The sequence below is a fragment of the Rhamphochromis longiceps genome, linkage group LG2 (assembly GCF_057381845.1).
Source record: "Rhamphochromis longiceps isolate RC_006_pf linkage group LG2, R_longiceps_female_GT1.1, whole genome shotgun sequence".
Taxonomy (NCBI): Eukaryota; Metazoa; Chordata; class Actinopteri; order Cichliformes; family Cichlidae; genus Rhamphochromis; species Rhamphochromis longiceps.
This window is the reverse complement of record NC_140558.1, coordinates 34,842,911-34,863,010: the sequence shown is the minus strand read 5'-3', so window position 1 is coordinate 34,863,010 and position 20,100 is coordinate 34,842,911. Positions and strand designations below refer to the sequence as shown.

The window sequence follows — 20,100 nt, the reverse complement described above, 5'->3', positions numbered from 1 at the left end:
TGCAAGCAAAACATAGCATTTGTTTGTCTGTTACTTCTTTACTGACTAAAGAAAAAAAATAATCTGTTATTGTGTCATAGCCAGGTGAGGCAACAATCCCTGCAGGGCTATAAAGAAGTAGACTCTCAGCTTTTATTGACAAGGAGTCTCAGAAGACAACAGTCTTTGTTTGTATTTATCTGACCCTGACTTTCAGTTCTGCACAACACTTCCTATGTACCCAGACCTAGTATATGTGTGCAAATGGCAAATAAAAGGTTTTCGCCTTATCCTGTTATAGGCCCGAACGCCACAAAGTGGGGAAGTGAGGGAAGCAGAATACTCCAACCAGAACCACATGAGACCTGGGCATCCCCTCCATAAAACAGCAAGTGAGCAAAATCAACTAAACAGAAAAATAAAACCTGACCACCCCTGGACCATGGTATTTTGTGAAGCAGCAGTTAGTTCGATCTATGGACCTTGGTGACTGTGCAGCTGTCTTCTGGTGCAAGGCATGCTACCCCCTAGTCAGGACATCACTCCACACACACATCCACACAAACTGTCAATTTGGAATCTCCAAGCAACCCAGCAGGCATGTCTTTGGTCAGTGGCAGAACACCCACCAAGGGACACACACATCCTTCTTCCTGTGAGATGACAGTGCTAACTGCTGAACCACCACAACACCCATTCATACTCAGTTGCATGATTTTTACCCCCCGACTGTTGAAATGAAGAGACTATTATAACATCAACATTTTATTTTTACAGCATTTTTTATGAAATTTTGCTGAACGATAGATTTTCATAAGCTCGCAGTTATCTAGAGATATTATCCCACTCATACTTGAGCAGGTGGAAACTATTACATTAGCTGCTTCCTGAAAGGTATACTGTATTTGCAGTGTGTTTGTAGCTCGCCATGCAAGCTGGAATGACCATCATTATCTAGCTATACCCCACATGGTAAAGTTTAATGTAAAGCAAAAATCCACATGCCTCTGGAAACCTGCACTTAGAAATTATGCATGTGTTTCAATTTGAGGATAATTCTGTCATCATTTTGTTGAAATATATTAGAAATTCCTTCCATCCCTTCTATGGAGGTATGGATAAAAAGTATGTTTATGTAACCACAGCCTGATGTAGTTTATGCTTATCATCTGTACCTCAAAACCACATTGTTGTCTAAAACAAATGTAAAAGAAAAAAAAAGCGCCAGTCTACTGAGCTTTAAATATTCTTTTTTCTGAACCATGTCTGCAGCTGCATAAAATGTCAGATAGTAGCTCAGTAGCTGACAGCATCTGTGCCTATCCTCATCAGTATGTTAAATGCAAAAGAAATGAATTGGTAATGTCAATCAGTTGGGTGGGACTCATATTTTTTTCTTTGTGTGTGTGTTTTCTCTAATCTAATAAATGCATTTAGCATGTGCCTTTTTTTCAGTATAAATTATCATGAAAAAGTCCTGTCACAGTTTTGTGTCACTTTTACACTCTAAACAAAGAAGTTAAAGGGGGAAATCTAACCAAGTCCATCATTCCCTCAGGCCCTTTTTCAATTTACAGCATGGATTTCCCATGGTTGTCAAAGCTGGGTGAGACTGAGATGAAGGGGTTTGGGAAAGAAACCTGATGTGTAACAAGGCACTGGTGAGGCTTGTGTGGGTTCACCAGGGGGTTAGAGGTGGATGTACTGTAAAGTCATTTACAGTTCAGGGAGATAGCAAGAGAACCGGCATGCTGCTGTAGGTGGGATATGTTGTGGGGAAACAGAGAATGTTGATGTGGGAAGTTTAAGTAATTCTGCACCCAAATCGATTCCTTTTGGGTCAATAACTCACCCTTCTAGTGCTTAGATTATATATGTTTGTGTGTTTGTAGGCGTACATACTGGTCTCCTGTGAGATTTTAAAACTATTACCCAAGTCATTTATTCCTTTTTTCGTTTCAGGGGAAATAGGCAAGTCTTGTAGCCATTTCACCTTGGTATAACTGTACATTTCTTTATATATGTATGAATATATACAAATGGAAAATGGCCTCACATCAGAAAACTGTTGAATACTGCCTCATTTGCTATTCTTGTTTAAGAAAAGCGGCAACTTTCAGTCTCACTTTTTATATCCTGTCATCAGTTTATGGATTTATGGAGGGTGTGTTTTTGGTTTTTGATGGCAGTATCAGCTTTTCTTTTCTTTTCTTTTTTAAAGTGTTTTATTTATACTTTCATTTATAAAAAAAAAAAAAAGGATGATTTCAGCTGTATTTGCACTACCGCAAGCATTAAGAATTAAAGAGGAGTTATGCTTTCTTCTGAACCTACTGTATTCAAGTGTTCCTCTCAGGCTTTTAGCCTTACACTGGCCTTAACTCTTGCTGTGCAGCCAATAAAGATTTGGAAATTAGTTTTTTACCGAAGTAGACCTCAGAACATTTTCATTTAAGTTCAGCACAGGTGATTTGTTTACTTAGTAGGGGGCCTCCTCTCACTCAAGATGACACAGTGGGTGCATTTGGCTCTCCAGCTGTTAAGCAGAGGGAGCAGAACCAGTGCCAGAGACTGTGTTGATTGTCCCAGCACAGGTCACTGGTGGGGATAATTAATGGCAAGTTCCATGGATCTTCTCTGTATGAGGTAATGACACTGCAGTCCCCACTTTATATGGATTGCTAGTTAGAGTTCGTTACAACTCACAACTTCAGAGGGACAAAAAATCAGTCAGATAAAATGAGAATGTTTCTACTTGTCAGCACATGGTAATGTCAAGGCACATTTACTTTAAAATGATATTTGTAGATAACCTTCATTATTGATTTTTGAACCAAGAAGACACCTTCAGAGGCTCAATTTACCGTAAAGAGCAAGGAAATTCAACTTCGATTGTGTCGGTTCAAATCATTTGTCAGGGGTAGACATTTGTTCAAACACAAGTAAGAGAAATGAGACAACTGCAGACCGACTCAGAGAGTAATTAGAAAACGTGCGCACGGGTGAATGTCTCTGAGAAGACACACACACCGAGGGCAGGCTTGCTTCCTTTATTTATAGGGCAAAGCAGGTTACATAGTACTTCCTTTTTTAACAGAAGTTGAAGAGAGGTTAAACATTAAATCAGCTTATCTGATCTTTCACACACTGGGATAAGAATACAGAAGTATATCATGCTTTATCTGACATCACAGACACTGAAGTAAAGAATGCATCATTATATCATGCTTGTCAAACATCTCAGACACTGAGGTAAGGAATGCATCGTGTTTTCCTTTAACAATAGACTTGGTTAGGTGATTCTTCAACAATAGGCTTGGTTATGTGAAAATATATGAACACACAAAATATAAGGCATACTTGGTTATATTGTATTATAGAGATTTGGTTATAATGTATAATGTAGAAAATCTCTAACATCATTGATTTTTTTTTTAGGTCCTTTGTCTTAGATAATGAGAAAGAGAACTCAAAAGAGAAATGCCAGACTTTGGAGAATGCAGCAAGTATCTATTGACACCACCTGAGACCCAATGTCAGCACCCAGTTTGGCCATGAGAAGGCTCCATTTCCCTTGTCGCAGCTTAAATTAAGATTTTTACTGCTCCCTTTCAGTTCCACCATCTGCCAAATTTGAACCTCCCAAGGCCAGATACTCACAAAAACACACGCACACATACAAATTGTTGAACCACAAAATACTTGCTCCCACTATTCCATAATGACTTAGAGATGGGGATCAAGATGGAAATGTATTAAATGCACTGAAGCATTGAATACATTTCACACAAAGTAACAACCACAAGGCTGTAAATAAATGTATATGTCAGCTAGTTCCATATAGCCTGCATTCTGGCATTACACTCTATGCAGGGAGTTTGGCTTGTTGGGAGCCATGAATATGATTGCTTTTAAATGATAAATAGCCATGAGTACACACAGTATATAAAACTGAAAATTCAGAATGTCTTGGTTAACAATAAGCGTATATTCACAGTGTGCAATAACAGAAGAAACAGACTAGGAGAAGAAATTATTCTTAGAGCATTTATTTGAATTAATTTGCATTGTTTTGCCTGTTTGTGTCCATGCGTGTGGTTTAGACAGCTGCATGCAACTACACAGCATCTGATATCTTTAATAAAGGCTAGTTGGAAGAATATCTCATTAAATGCTCTGTCACAAGTCATTAATCAAACTTCATCAAGCAGACTTTATAAAAGTTTTAAACATTTCAGTGCCTATCCAGCTGCTCTGTACCAATAAAATATGCATAGAGTATGCATTGACTCCATTATCTGCCAGCTATTAACAAACTCAACTGTGAAAGATCTCGCTGGTTGGAGGAGAGCAAGTGAGATAAAGAAAAAGATGTGTCCTTGCTGTGCTGCTTCCATTGATGGAATGGTGGGTGATTGACTCAGTGACCAATAAAACTATCACGAGGTCAATGGAGGGTGTAAGCAGTTGGCTTTTGTGCACTTCCTCCTCTGACACATTAACAGTGTCAATTTTGCCCAGTGAATTCACAAAGACAGGAAGCCTCTGGCAGTCTGGCCTTGTTTACCTGTGACAGACAGCACGATTGTACCACTTTTAGCCCCAATCAATCACATAGACGGCTCGAACAGTGAGGTCTGATTAGGGCTGATGACTTTTATAGGCAATTTCTTCCCTCTTTAACCCATAGATCCAATTTCCTACCACATAGAACAGAATGTTGAAACCAAAAATAAAGGACCTCCAAAAATGACTTTGAACTTTGTGCTTCTTACATTATCTTAAAGTAATTTATTGTGTCTTTCATGTTTTAATCACTTTTCACTCCACTCAACCCAAAGCACCTTCAGCAAATCTGAGAAGTCTAGATTCTAACCAAATGTGACCAAGTCTTATACCCTCAGAGTGGACATAAAAAGTTAACTAAGACAAAAAAAAACCCAAACAGCTGAGAGTGAGCGTGTTTGACAGTGAGGGAATGAGCAGATGACAGGGTGTGAAAAAAGAGGTGACTATTCAGTACACAGGGATGGGAAAAGACACTGAAACCCACTGAATGATTGATGTTTGTCATCGTTTACTCTTCTGTGTGATTTTGATTTTGACTGTCTTATAACAAATACATTTACATGCAGCTAATTTGCATTAGCAAACATGTATAGGTTATGTTTGTAATCAACATGACAAGTTTATATTGAATATATCTTCAAACTGCCTTCCAATGCAAAATGTTCAGACAAACTGTCTCTGCAAAGCAAATTGATGACATATTTAATTTGTATCATCTTCTGGCAGATTAGCATTTAGCTGGTTATGCTCAGGCATCAAAAAGCACTGCAAATGTTGGGGAAACAGCATTCTTTTGCATAAATATTGAGATGTCCAGTGCCAACTTGGAAAATTAATTGAGAAATCTCTAACCTTAAAGTTCCTTTACAGGCTTAGAAACATTTGCAACTGTAGGATGTAAATCATGCTCTCTAGTAGAGATGTCGGTACTTTCAAAAATAAGAAGAATTGCTGCTCTTTTGCTGTCAAACGTTCTTAATAGCTAGCTCGTTCAGTAAATGCAAGTATTTCTTTACTCAAAGATGCAGTATAGAGATGTCTACAAAGATAAAGACACTGTTGATCCGCAGTCAGTGAAACCAGTGGCTGTGTTATGAATTTGACATAAATCGGTGTATTTTATTGATTGTCATGATTTTTTTTTATTTATGAATATTTTAATACAGTACTGATAACTGACCTCTTGCTCTGGCCAAAGCCTTTTTCCGGGTGCCAAAAATGCCTCTATGCATTAAAATGCATAAAAGATGATGGATGGGTGAATGTATATTGTTCACCTGAATATATGTATGTGATGTTCTACCATTGTGTATGAACATATATGTTAAATGTGGACATGTGTTTTTGCTGACTCAGGATCAAATCTTGTGAATGTGCATGTCTAAACAGTATGGATTACCTTTCTATATTTTAGTTTGTGTGCTCTTCTAATTTATATTTATTTAATCTATGGTTTTGCTATTTGTAAGTATACCCAAAGTAAAACATGCCAATAAATGAGAGCTTATGATTTTAAAATGTACAGACAGAAAACGGAGATCCTTAAAAATGTATTCAAACATTCTGAGTGGCAGAAATTAATGTGGTCTGCTACCTTCTAATTATCCGAAGAGGGAGGAAATATTGACCTGATGGGGCAGCAGGGTTGCAATTTACCTTCTTCAGCCAATGCTAGAAGCAGCTCAAGGTTTCGGAAACTATCAACTCTTTCCAGTGGACTTTCTCTCCAGATGTCACGGGTTTGTAGAGGTGAACAGCTGTCAGATGTGGAGCCCAGACTGAGAACATTTATTCTATAACTCAAACACAGTAAGAGATGCCTGGCATCATCAAACTGGCACATCTGTCATCCCCTGTCACAAGAGAATGGAGACTTCCAGACAGCTTGTCCAACAAACTGGACTGACTTGGCTGCTAGAAGTAGTATTTGTTAAAAGTGGAGCTTGTTAAAATTGGGCTGTTGTAACATTGCATCTTAGCTAAGGCGTGTTTGGATAGGTTTATTTCCAGTTTGGTCGCTTGCATAATGTAATGGGAAACATTTTTTCTGTCAGATTTTATGAAGGAAGGAGTTGTAATTTTGCAACTGTGCAAAATGAAAGGAGAGTGTTTGGGCTGCTGGGAGGAACTGGATTGGTGTTTAATATGATCATACTTGGCCTTTGTTCTGTTGCAAGATGTAATTCGATCAAACTTCTGTATTGCTGTCTGTCTGCCTTTCATCTTTGTCTTTGTCTGTTTATCTTGAACATGTGAGGAGATAATCTTAAATCTACACACTGGAGTTTACATAAGCATTTAATATACTGTTAAACTCACTATTAGCGAGTTGTGTCCTTTACTTTGAAATCGTAGTTTCACTCTGAATCAAATGGAACACCAAATCGCTCTTACACAGTTATGTGGCTTTTCGAAACACTCCCAATCAGTGATTTCACAGCAAGAGTTCTGCCTCTGACAGACAATAGAAACACAGTGATTGGGCTGAGGCCAGGCAATTTCAAACCCATGCAGAGGCATTACATCATGCCTCTTTTTTTAAAACCAAAAAGATAATCTACTGTTTACATACGTTAAAATAGTGTTGCATATTTATGTGTTTGTGAAAAGCTGCAGCAGGTTATTTGAATAATCAGCTTTTGTACTTGTTACTTACATTTTTATGCTTGCTCATTTCTTTCTTGAGCATTTTTATATTACAGTAGTGCTTTTTACAATGTGCGTTTACAATGTGTGTTTTGGTAAATGTCAAAACAAATGGAAAAAGTTGTTTTCACTTGTAGCTTAATTTATCTTAAAATGATATGCACACATATTTCAGTGTCATCCTTGTCTAATTAAGCTTTTATTTAACTGCTGAATCAAAAAGTATAGATTAAACTGGAGCTTTATCACTGATAATGCATTATCTATAAAATGTTCTTCAAGGTCATTGTGTTGATCATACAGACTACTTGGTAAAAAAAAAATGTTTTGGTATTTCCAAGAGAGAGGCTTGTGCTGTAGCAGTTCTACACTTTCATTAAAATCTGAATTTCTATGTGTGTAATTACTCTCGCATGGCTGCTTCACTGGCTTTTTTCATTTTAATCCCTTTACTCTAATGTGAAAAAGATGTGGAATCTGACATTAAAATATTTATGAGTCACTTAGTTTCTTAATTTTGTAGAAAAGGAAGTTATGGGTATGTAACTTTTAATTTACCCTATATGACTGTCATTAGGTTGATCGATCTCAACCTCTAAAAGAAGCCAGTTAAACCATAGCATGTGCGAAAGTTATTGGTTATCAAAGGATAAACACATAAATCTCCAGCGTGTGTCTGCTTATCTTCTTGTAACTCACGCTTAAGGAATTCAATCATTAGGCAAATATTTTTATTATTTATAAGTATATATTTAAACTGGCATTGGTAAGTTACTGTTATTTGTATTCTTTAATTTAACAAAACTCAATAACACTTTTATGCAGGATAATTCACAGACTGTAGGTTAACTGTTGTCCACCCAACACCAGAAAAGAGGGCTTGTTGTGTGTGGATGTGTTTGTTGCATGAATACAAGAATGATCTAAGATCAAAGTGCTGGGTTAGAACTGGTTAGTGTCTGTGTGGGTTTGCAGGAAGTCTCCATCGTGACTAATGTGTCTCTGCCACTAATTAAAAGACCGAACATGCACGCACAAATGGACACACAGTAACAGACTGTATATCCCTTATATCTGCCAAACCCTTGAGAAAGTAACGGCTTTTTATATGAAAGTAAAGCTCCCACTGATATTACTTGTAAGCTAAGACTCGCTTGTTTGTTCTCTAAAGCAATAACAAGATGAGATTATGCCAGTGCCAGTAATTGGTCAATAACAGGTGGGCATTCTCATTAACCCCTTCACATCCTAAACAAGCTTTCCCCCCCCTCTCTTTCGCCCGTCTACTCCTAAAATGAGATTTTTTTTAAATTTTTATTTTAATAAACAAATTTAAAAAGCAAAGTTACAGCTTATTTGTACTTGCTAATTAGCAAATGCAACCCTGAGGTGTAATCGTCTGTTTTGGCCGGTGTTATGTGTAAGTTAAGCTACTTTATGGTGTTGCCTCTTCTTCTTTTCCTTCCATTTTGTAAAGGGTTGGCTTTTCCCTGCGCGCGCACTCGCTGCCTTCTAATTAGCGCGCGCACTCAGAGGCAAAGGTGGAGGCTTGGCTCGTCGCCACGGCGCTGCTCAGAAGAAACTTGTGCGGTGGCAACTTTGACAAATACTGTTAAATGTCTGTCACATAGCTTAAATATTTTAAAGTATATGGTGGACGGGAACTCTCCCAATGTGTGACGAGGGCGAGGAAAGCGACAGCGGCGAGAGGGGGCACCTTTCCGAGTCTCCCTCCTCGCCTCTCTCTCTCAGACTTCCCCGAGGATCTCCCTCCTCTCCGCGGCCCCTAGACCTGTTCTCCTCCGCCTCTCCGCTGCTTGGGGACACCGACCCACCTTACCTCGCCTCTCCGGAGTGTCTTCACCCGTCTCCAGAGTACCAGGAAACCGGGGGTTCCACACACTTTACGCCGCCAAAGTTCCCCCAGCGCACCGGGGACACCGGCTCGCCGTTTCTCTCGCGGCCGGGTATACACATAGATGCGGTCTACGACCAGTACGATGACCCGTTTCCCAAGTGGAGGGGACGTGGTGCGGCCAACGCTGAGCGCTTTCAGCACCGCGGACAGAGACTGCACCGGGCTCCGGAGCTCTCGGACTATGGGAACCACTACACTGTTGAGCACATAGACACCGAGTTCAACTCCGAAACCCGGCAAACGTGAGTCCTCCCCCTCACCTTATATAATTAAGCCAGAAAATTAATTCGCGTGCCCTGTGATCACTGGCCTTGTGAAGAGTCCGTGGACTTATTTCTAAACTATAACCACAAACCTTAATCCACCTGGAATGTCAACAAGTAGAGGTCAGTTTTGAAAAGCGTGGAGGCAGGCAGGATTGACACTAAACCAGGTGCACCTAGCTTGTGAGGCACAGACCGACACTGCATAGACAGCACATTAGCAGACTTTTCAAATAAATGCTTTGAGTAATGTTATTGGTGACATATCTGAACTTACTGTGCTTTTAACATCACATGCTAAGATGTGCTGTTATCTGAAATATTAGTTCACTGTAAGTCAGTAAGTGGAATTTCTAAAGCTGCCACTTTCTCTTCCATCTCAACCTCCATTAAGCTGTGAAGTCTTGTATGTGCAAAATGCATATGTGAGGAAGTGAAGCCCTTACTACCTCCTTGTGTTCAGAGATCGTTAAATAGGAAACAGGGGCAGATTAAGGCATGTGACACAGAGCTGGAGCAGGTTGCAGAGATGGATTTCCGCTATACAGTGTACAGAATTATGTTTAGCTGTTTCCTGTATAACTACATATGTATTGAATTGTTTCAAACAAAGGAACACAGTTTTGGTGTATGCAGCCCACTGCATCAATTTAGAAAATGTCCAGAGGAAAAAAGTGGGATATAAATGACAATACTTAATGGATATTAATGTTACACTGCCAGCTTAGCTATGACTATCAGATATTGAGAATAACAGGCCTCAGAGTTTGGACTTTGATCTTCCCTGGTCTGGCTTTTTGATACCAGTGTTCAGCTTAACAGGCCTAACATGGAAGAAGCTCTCTCTGATGGCTGACTAGGTGAAATGTTGGACACATGTGTGCTCAGGTTTTGTGTGAAAGAGCTGGTTAGAGAGGCTGGACATGTCTGTTTCTCATTACCATTAAATTATGTTGAGTAACTCGACTTTGATCTTAAAAAAAATGACAATTTACTGTTTGAACTCTGTGTGTGGTTGACAAAAGCAGAGACAGAGAGCCAAGAGTGTAACTTTTCTCAGATGTGCATGTGTGTTTGTGTGTTTGTGTGTATGTGTGTGTTTGCCCACTGATAAAACACTAACTCATTAGTCATTTCTATAAAATTTGATTTCAAACCTGATTAATCTTTTCTTTCCTTCCTTCTTGCTAGTTCACCGGTAAATGACCTAACCTAATTGATTGCCTGCACAGATTATAAATGACTTAGTGCCTCAACCCTGGAAAGTTCAAGTGTGAAAAGAGGACACGTAAAAAACTGTTCATGCAGTTTACCTGGCTGAAAAGCTCATAGTGACAGTTATCTTATTGTATTTTCATTCTGTGTTAAGGCTTCATTGTACATTTCCAACACATTTTTTTGCTGCTTTGTGAGTAAAAAGCGTAAAAACGCCTTACGTTTGACTGTGAGTGGTTTAGCATATTTACTCCAGAAAGTAGCATTTACATTTGTTTTGTAGAGATATAGTCCAACCATGTATTTTATTTTTATTTTTATTTTTTTAATTTATGTTGTAGCTATTCATTGAGCTTGGCTTCCTGGCTTAGTTTTCCAATAATGCTTGTATAATATACATTTTTTAGCCACATATGATGTTTTTCTTTAAAAAAAACCCTGGTCTGTCCACCTGTGCATCACCCAAACTACGACTGAGGTTGAACTTTTACAATTCAGTGAGCTAGACTCAAGCCAATTAAGTGTCTGAGATCTCAAAAGAACTGTAGTTTGAGACATTTTTTTGAACAAGCACCACTGCTGTGTTAGAGATACTTGCGGCAATGGTGCAAGATTGCTTTTTTCTCTTTTTCTGTCAGTTTTGTTGCTAGTACAAGAGGGAGCTGTGTGATTGGACAGCCGCTCTCAGTGATCTGCAGGAGGCTCATACTGGGATCCACCAGCAAATTGGGCAGACTCAGTAATAGCTGCAGTTTCAGGATTTAAAAAAAAACAGTACTTACATTACTATAGTGAATAGTCTGATCACATTAAATGAAAATAAAATAGGTGCCATCACCACTGAATCTAAGCTTCATGATTTTGAAGCCATGTCCACTTTACAAAATGCAGAGTGTATACTTAGTATGAAACTGAGGTGGGTAGATTTAATAAAATAGTTTGAAACAACATTAAAGTACTCCAGTATAAAGTAAGTCATAGATTGATAACCAAAGCTCTTGGATAAATATTGTACTCTCCAAGAGGACAATTGTAGTCAGATGTTGGTTGTTTTAAAAAGCAGTTTTTCTTCCCTTCTTCTTCTTTTGTTAAATGCAATAAGTCTTTTTTGTCTTTCTTTAGAATTACCACTCTATGACATAGGAATTTAGTCTCAGACCCTAGATATATAAGCCAAAACACATATGTACACATGCCATGCTTTGATAATTTCTCTTCTTGTTCTGTACCTACATGTAGACATGGCTTCTCTCTGCCTGTTTATCTCAATTGTGTCTGGCTCTTCTTGTCTGCGTGACTCTCGTTCCACATTAAAATGATGACGGTAAATTTTATTTCAGAGCCGAATCACAAACAGCCAAAGATGGATGGAGAGGGAGCTAGAAAGGGACAGATAATGGCGATTCATTACCTGACTATAAGGTTATCTAAATGGGCTGGCAGCCAGCCTCTTTCTTCATTTATGAGAAATCCTCCCAATGTTTACAAATATCTCTGTAAGAATATCCCCCTCTGTATGTGTGTGTGTGTGTAAAGGTGGAGAAGACATTAGACACAACTTAGAGCGTAAAGGACTGACTCAACAAAACACACAATGACCAATAGGAAAAGATGCTTTTGTGCAGGAGTTAATAGATAGTACTTTCTTTAGAGCCACTGTATAGTGTCACCTTACATTACATTCTATTGTTAATTTAGGTTTTGTTCATATTCTGGTGCCCTAATGTGTAATTGTTCATGTTTCTGTATGGGGGGTGGGGGTTGCTTACTCCCACTGATTGGCAGTCAAGGACATGCACAACTGATTGTGTCACATTTGACTCTCTCTCTCTCCCCCTCCCTCCCTCCCAAACCCATACACACACTCACATGTACACACAAGATTTGTCCTGGTGAGCTCTCTTCATCTTCTCAGTTCCACATCCTTTGACACCCCTGGGGAATATTTCTACCTTGAACAAGTTTCCATTTTCACCATTTCCTTCAATTCAATGTCCTGCATTCTGTCCATGCACACGCACGCACGCACGCACGCACGCACGCACGCACGCACGCATGCACGCACACAATTACAAATAACTCAAATTCAAAATAACCTCACATGGTATTTTTATTACTTTTTTTCATTTTGCTGGCAGGTCTAATATGAATCTGGACCCCTAGTCATTTATAAGGTCACTGTATCATTTACAGCCATTTAACTCATAATAGCAGCATTATATTGAAAATCCTTTAACAGTCTTGTACATGGATAATACTACCCAATTATGGCTTTAAAAACGGTACCTCACCTCTGCTATCTCTCTCTCTCTCTGGGGAGTTTCAAGGTTTTTTCATTATCTGGGTTTCACCGACTGTCCAATCATACAGCAGACACAGATGCTACGGCGAATTTAATTGCAGTGGGTGGAGTACAATAGTGCTGATTTGGACAATTTGTAACAAAGTAGTTGGAGCTAGAGCAGGGCGATATGGCCAAAAATATTTATCACGATATATATTTGAAAATTTGCGATAACGATATAACCGACGATATAATTGATGCGAGACAAAATACAACTCCACAACATTACTAGCGCAAAAAAACAATCTTCCATTTATTTTCACTTAAACAAGAAGCTGGTTTTTATGTACATTAAAGCTTTATAAAAATGTAACAGTGCAAATGCAAATTCCTTGCTGAAAGTTTAACCAAAAGGCATTTCCAGTAGAAATGGGCTGACACAACCTGAGCATAACCATGTATAATATCCACTGAAGTTAAAAAGAGGTGCTTTGCAACATTAAACTGCAGTGTGCAGTACGTATTTTTCGGACCATAAGGTGCACAGGATTATAAGGCACATTAAGCGAAACAAAGCAGTCAGATAAATCAAACTTTATTAAACTCATTCTTCTTGCTTCCTCCACTTCTGTACCATTGATTCATTAATGGTGAATTCTCTGGCAGCTGCTCTATTCCCATGTTGTTGCAGTATATTAATGACTAACCTCGTATTGTGGATGGATTATCTCAGTTGTTCTCCTGACTGAAGTTTGGTCCGTTTACAGCATCCTGCCATGCGATTGCATTTGTCTCTAACTATCAGGAACTTTAACGTTAACTTTTATAAGTGGAAAAGTGTTAGTGTTCGTCCTCCAGCTTCACTGTTTATGTTATGCTAACATAGCTGTGTCGCTAGCGATCACGTAGCACATCATTATATACCAGCTAGCCCAACTTCAGTAACCCTACAAACGTCACTGCTGTTTAGTTTCCTGTCTTCATTTATGTTGGAAGTGATAGCAGAGCTGTACGTTTGATTTTTTTCAGAAATCTCTCAGTCAGAACATGCAATATCATGCTTAGGTAACTAGCGAAACTAGCGAGCTAACTTCCGCTAGCTTCCTGCTAACTTCTAACTCCGTTAAATGTAATAACTTTTGTTTTCTTGGATGCCTGGAAGTTAAACTTTATAGTTACACCTGGTAAAGCAGCAATGCTGATCGTTTTATTAAAGATGAAAGAATTTATACAGTTTTTAACTCTAAGTGATGCTGCAGTGTTGTTTGACCTGAAGAATACGGAGTTTAGGACCCAGATTACTCCCAGATTTAAGAGCATCTTAGTCCGACAAATATGACAATAACAACGGCCGCTTGCATGTTCTGCAAAAAAATGTGCTTTGTTGTGTATCTGACGGACAAACACCAAACCAGTTCCACATCACGGAAGTTGCACCATTTTTACAAACCAATTCTGGTTCATCTGTTTCACTCAACAATCGGCCATGTGCGTATGAAAACAAAGGCACTGCGCATGCGCGTTTTACTCCCATTCTATCGCGATATTTCATTTTCCTATCGTTGCCTAACATTATACCGGTATTACCGTGAACGGTATAATATGGCCCAGCCCTAGTTGGAGCACAATAGTCCTGATGAAAACTGTTTTGCACTAATGGACATGATTAAAAGCAGTTCTCTTCAATCTACTGGCACTGTGTTACTTCGGATGGTTGGACAAAGGTAGAAACAGACACTGTAAAGAGCAGGATGTGCATTTTTAAATCCATATCCATGCAAATTTCCAAGTGACTAACTCTTATTCACCAGTGTTCAAATGGTCACTTTGGATGACACAGTATAAGTTTGTCATTCTAAAGCTAGTTAAGCTGACAGCTTCATCTCTGCTTTGGCAATCACAGCTGTTGACCTGCCCAACAAAGAGATTTGACAACTGTCCATGGAGGACTTGGTATGATACATCATAGGCAAACAGATTTTAGCAGTCTTTCTGCTTGCCTTCAACATTTGCTTTCTTCCTCTCTAATTTTCAGTCACTTACTCTTCATCACTTTGTTGCTTCTTTCTCTGAGTCTTGAATTCCTTTGTTGTGTTCTACCTCCATTGCCATCTCAATAATCATTGTGGTTTTTAATGATGTAGTGTGTTTAACTGTCTTTACTGTCTCCAGGGTGGAAGCCATGCATCGCCGCCACACAACGTTGAGGGAGAAGGGGCGTCGCCAGGCAGTGCGGGGCCCAGCCTATATGTTCAATGAGCGTGGCTCGGCCCTCACTGCAGAGGAGGAGCGTTTTCTGGATGCTGCTGAATACGGAAACATTCCTGTGGTCCGCAAGATGCTGGAAGAGTCCAAAACCCTTAACTTTAATTGTGTGGACTACATGGGCCAGAATGCTTTGCAGCTCGCAGTGGGTAACGAGCACCTAGAAGTTACTGAGCTGCTGCTAAAGAAAGATGGTTTGGCTAGGATTGGTGATGGCCTCCTTTTGGCCATCTCAAAAGGTTATGTTAGAATCGTTGAAGCCATTCTCGCCCATCCTGCTTTTGGTGGAGGTCTGCGGCTGGCTTTGAGCACTTTGGAGCAAGAGATGCGTGATGATGACTTTTACGCCTACGACGAAGACGGAACGCGCTTCTCGCATGACATCACACCCATCGTCCTGGCTGCTCACTGCCAGGAATACGAAATTGTCCACATCCTGCTGACGAAGGGGGCTCGCATTGAAAGGCCCCATGACTATTTCTGTAAATGTTCAGAATGTGTGGAGAAACAGAAGAAAGACTCCTTCAGCCACTCACGCTCCAGGATGAATGCATATAAGGCCCTGGCCAGTGCAGCTTACCTGTCGCTCAGCAGTGAAGACCCTGTGCTCACCGCCCTCGAGCTCAGCAATGAACTGGCAAGACTGGCCAACATTGAGACAGAATTTAAGGTGAGGTGTCCTATTGGCTTTTCTTCATTCTTCTCTTTCTTCATACTTTACTAGTTTAAAAATAAAGATTTGTTTTGTAGAGATACAGATGTCATACTACAAATGTACACTAGTGTCTATAAGTTCAACCGCCAGCTATGAACCTTATTCTACCCGCTGCTTAAATTTGAAAAATGCTAAAAAGCATGTAAGTGGGTGGCAGGAAAGGGCTGAGGAGGATGAACAGATGTGTGAGCCAGGATTTGTTCAGTGATCCTCAGGCCAGAGAAGAAAAGTGACACAGAATCACAAGGGATCTCAAAGGGCTCTTTTGAAATGAGCGACTGCTCCCCTCCAGAATCCAAAAACTGACATTAGTGCAGTGGAGCACCATGGTGATTCCATGCCATATCAGTTTGAGCAGTTGGCACTAGCCCCAGTAATATTCCTCTCTCACTCTGTCTTTCTCTTGGTATCAAGGGATTGTCCTGCCATCTGCAGCTGTCAAGCCATATAAGGAATTAAAGGGAAAGAATGTAATCCAGTGTTTCTCCTAAAGTGCAACTACAAAAGCAAGAGTCAGACGCACTGCACCAAAACTCTAAAACTAAAGTGGTGTAAACCTTAACTGCTTTGTGGGGCCAAGGGAGAGTGGCCACCATCTAGTCATGAAACTGGGTTTTGCAAGCTTTAGCATACTTTAAGTATTAGATAAGTATTTGAGATATTTTCAACTCATTAACTGCCAGTGTTTAAAGATGAGCTAGAAATGTCAACATTAACCTATTCATGTATCCGTTTTATCACAGAACACAGCAGTTATTTCACAGCTCAGGTTTGTTTAAGCATCCATTAGCTCTTTAATCACCTTGAATATGCCCTCCACAAGTCGATTCAGTAGCATTTATCAACTCTAAATCAAGTGTGAGATAAGTTGACAGTTTTAAATAGTTTAGAAAATATACCTATATTTTTGTTCCACTGAAAGTTTGTAAGCTCTTTATAATAAAATTTATAAACCCTGTCCTGAATTGTTTTTTTTAGTTTTGCTCCAAGGGGAAGCTTCTTGTTGAATGCAGCTGCATCAGTGCAGATGCTTAAGTAAAAACAGCACATTGAACATTATTTTCAGGGATCTATCTTTTCTTGAGCCTGGTATTGTGATTGACTAAGGTATTTTTATTGGTCTATTTTTTTAAAGCTATATAGATCAGGAATATGCTGCTTTAAGAAAATATATGCATCTGACTCTTCCCCGCATTCCTACCAGTGATCACATCTTGAATGTATTTCCTAGGGCACTGTAGATTTTTATTACCCTTTTGAACTACCTGTTAGTAATTCAATGTGCCCTCAAGTTGTTGGGGGGGGGGGGGGGGAAGAGTTTAAAATGGAGCATTTTGCATTGTGAGAGAAAAATTCCTTTCTATGCTGCAGTCACCAAAACACACCTTGCTTCCATGATAATGAAACTGATGTAAAAATACTGATGTGAATGTACGTTAGTATTTGTGTCACTGTCTTGGTGAGGAATAATTTTAATTTCAAAAGCTTGGAAGTAAATATCATATCTCCGAAGGGATATTTGAGGTTTAAAGATTGGACGTTAGGATCAGGGTTAGAGGTGAGTGGCCTCTAAATGGATTATTTTGTGTAATATTTAATATTGTTTCTTAAAAATGTAAAGCCCATATCATTAATGCACTCCAACCCTGAACCTTTCTAAACATTACATGATGGAGATACATGTGGAAACATCAATGTCTGACGCAGTTGGACTGGACAATAAACACCCTTTAAATCCCGAGATCAAAGTCCAAATTCAGAATAGAGCAGCTCATGCTCCTCCTGTGTACACTGCACTGGCAGCTCTCTCATCTAAATCAAAAAGAGTATTTCCACAAGTGATAACATATCTAAAGAGGACTATTATCTTCTGGGTTAAATGTAAGAAAGGAGAACTTCAGACAGTGTGCCTAACTGATATTCCCTTGTTTTCTGTAGCTTGTACGAAAATGATTTGAATTTTTTTTCATTCTTTTTTAAACAAAAAAATCAAACCTGAGTTTGTTTGCTGGCATCTCTGTCAAGGCAGGATCATTGGTTTGTGCTCACTTTACACTGTGTGGTCAGGTGGGCATGCTTTGGGTAGCAGCTTGAGGTAGAGAGAGCTTATTTCCCCCTACTGTGCCAGCTCGTGTACGAGTCCCAAATCAGTTAGCGTTGGATATAATGGGTAAGGCATTCACTGAAAAACCAGAGACACTCATCCATTAGACTCGTACATTATATGTATACATTTATACTTGATCTTTTTTTTTTAAATTTCTAACGATTTCCTTGTTTTGTCAAGTGAGATTCACTTATAAGTGAAAAACTGTCTTCAAAGAAAAGCTGTGAGAACAGTTTTCGCTGCGATATTGGATCTGTCTTGTCTAAGCTTGCTCAGACCTGTGCAAAGGAGCTAGAGGGTATGCAAGTGTCAGTCGACTGTCTTTCTTCAGAGACTGACTGCACGAGTGGCTTGTGCAAGCTATTAGTAATGGCCTATGGGTACATCTTAAAGAAATCCTAGCAGTACTATGAATAACTGCATGTAAAATGTGCACTGGTGTGATTACCATTAGATGGTACTGAAGCATCTGGTGAACCAGAAAATGGCATGCCTTTGTGCACCCATGTAGTGCTTCATTCTCTTACCCTCAACACTCTTGTTAATAACTGTCATTGTTTCTCTGGTCCTTCCGCTTTCTACCCCCCATTTGTGTCTGATATTCAGCCTTTCTGCTTGTCAGTCTGTTCTGTCTCCAGACAAGTTAATGAGAAGGGCTCACCTGAGGGACCACAGTTGTGTTGGAGCTCATCTGTCTCATTACCATCTCATTATCACCCCTCTGTCTTTTTTCTCTTTGTTTTCTTGTCCCTTATCGCATCATCTTCTCATTAATTTAAAATATCAAGTAAGTAAGTAAGCTGTGTGTTTTTATGGAACTGTCACGGCGAGTGAGGTGAGCCGTGTGGAGGAAATGAAGGAGGATCCAAGTGCAGGCAGTCGTGAAGGTGTAAAGGTGGTTTATTGAACATGAAAGTAAATACAAACGGAAAATGGAGCTGGAACTAAACTATACTGGGAAACAACTAAACTACAAAGCACAAACCTGAATGAGAACGAGCAGAGGAGAATGACGATGGACAGCAGGGAGAGCACACGGATGTGACATGGTAGATACACAGATGACGCAGGGTGGAATACACAGACGGACCAGCAACAACAATGACTGAAGACATGACTTAAATACACAGAGAACCACAGGGGAATTACACACAGGTGGTGGACACAGCTGGGAATAATCAACAAGACGAGACAAAGGTAAAACTGAACACACTCACATGAGACGCAGACCTTCACAATAAAACAGGAAACAAAACACACTTTACTAAGACACAGACTAGACAGAGACAGACTTGAAATGACATATGAAACTAAACCCACATCTTAGACCCAGATAAACAGAACATGGAACTCTAATAATAGACATAAACATTACCATAACACGACAAGAGAACAAGAACACAATCCCTGATGCAAACTTAAATCAAAACACAATAAACTCAAAATACTGGGTCCAACGGACCCAGAACCGTGACAGTACCCCCCCCTCAAAGGGCTGGCTCCCGACAGCCCTAAACAAAATAAAAAAGCAGGAAGCACCAAGCCAGGGCGGGCGGAGGGGGTCCAGGAAGGAGGGTCCGAAACAAAAAACAAGGAGCACAGAGTCCAGAACCAAAACACAACTGTTCACTAGTCCATAACACAGTCAGGAGGCCAACTGTGCACACGGTAACGGCGGCGACGGGCAAACAGTTCTGGAGGCCAACTGTGCACACGGCAACGGCGGCGACGGGCAAACAGTTCTGGAGGCCGACCGTGCACACGGCAACGGCGGCGACGGGCAAACAGTTCTGGAGGCCGACCGTGCGTGCAGCAACGGCGGCGAGGAAGCAGGTCCGGGGGCCAACCGTGCAGACGGCAACGGCGGCGCGAATGCAGTTCTGGAGGCCGGCAATGCGGAAGGCAGTGGCGGCGCGTAGGAGGTCGTCCACGCAGAAGGCGGGGGTGGCAACAGAAGTCCGGAGGGCGGCCAAGATGCCAGCGGCGGCGACAAACCTTTTCCGGAGGCCGTCCCCGAAGGCCATGATGCCACCTTATAGGCCTGGAAAATGGCCGGCAGAGGCTAGGCGGAACAGGTCGAGCTGGCTCTGACGGCGGCGTGGCAACCACAGGACCAGGCGAGGCAGGACCAGGCGAGGC

At 40.3% G+C, this 20,100-nt stretch overlaps 1 protein-coding gene across 1 annotated transcript in view; it reads left to right on the top strand.

Moving 5' to 3' along the window:
- The first annotated feature begins 8,736 nt into the window (after window positions 1–8,736).
- The window catches only part of trpc7b (transient receptor potential cation channel, subfamily C, member 7b), a 38,975-nt gene continuing 27,611 nt past the window's right edge, over window positions 8,737–20,100 (top strand). The window contains exons 1-2 of the mRNA XM_085425332.1: window positions 8,737–9,354; window positions 15,047–15,809. Of these exons, the coding sequence (XP_085281458.1) occupies window positions 8,867–9,354; window positions 15,047–15,809 (1,251 nt within the window). The 5' untranslated portion in view covers window positions 8,737–8,866. The remainder of the gene's footprint in view (window positions 9,355–15,046; window positions 15,810–20,100) is intronic.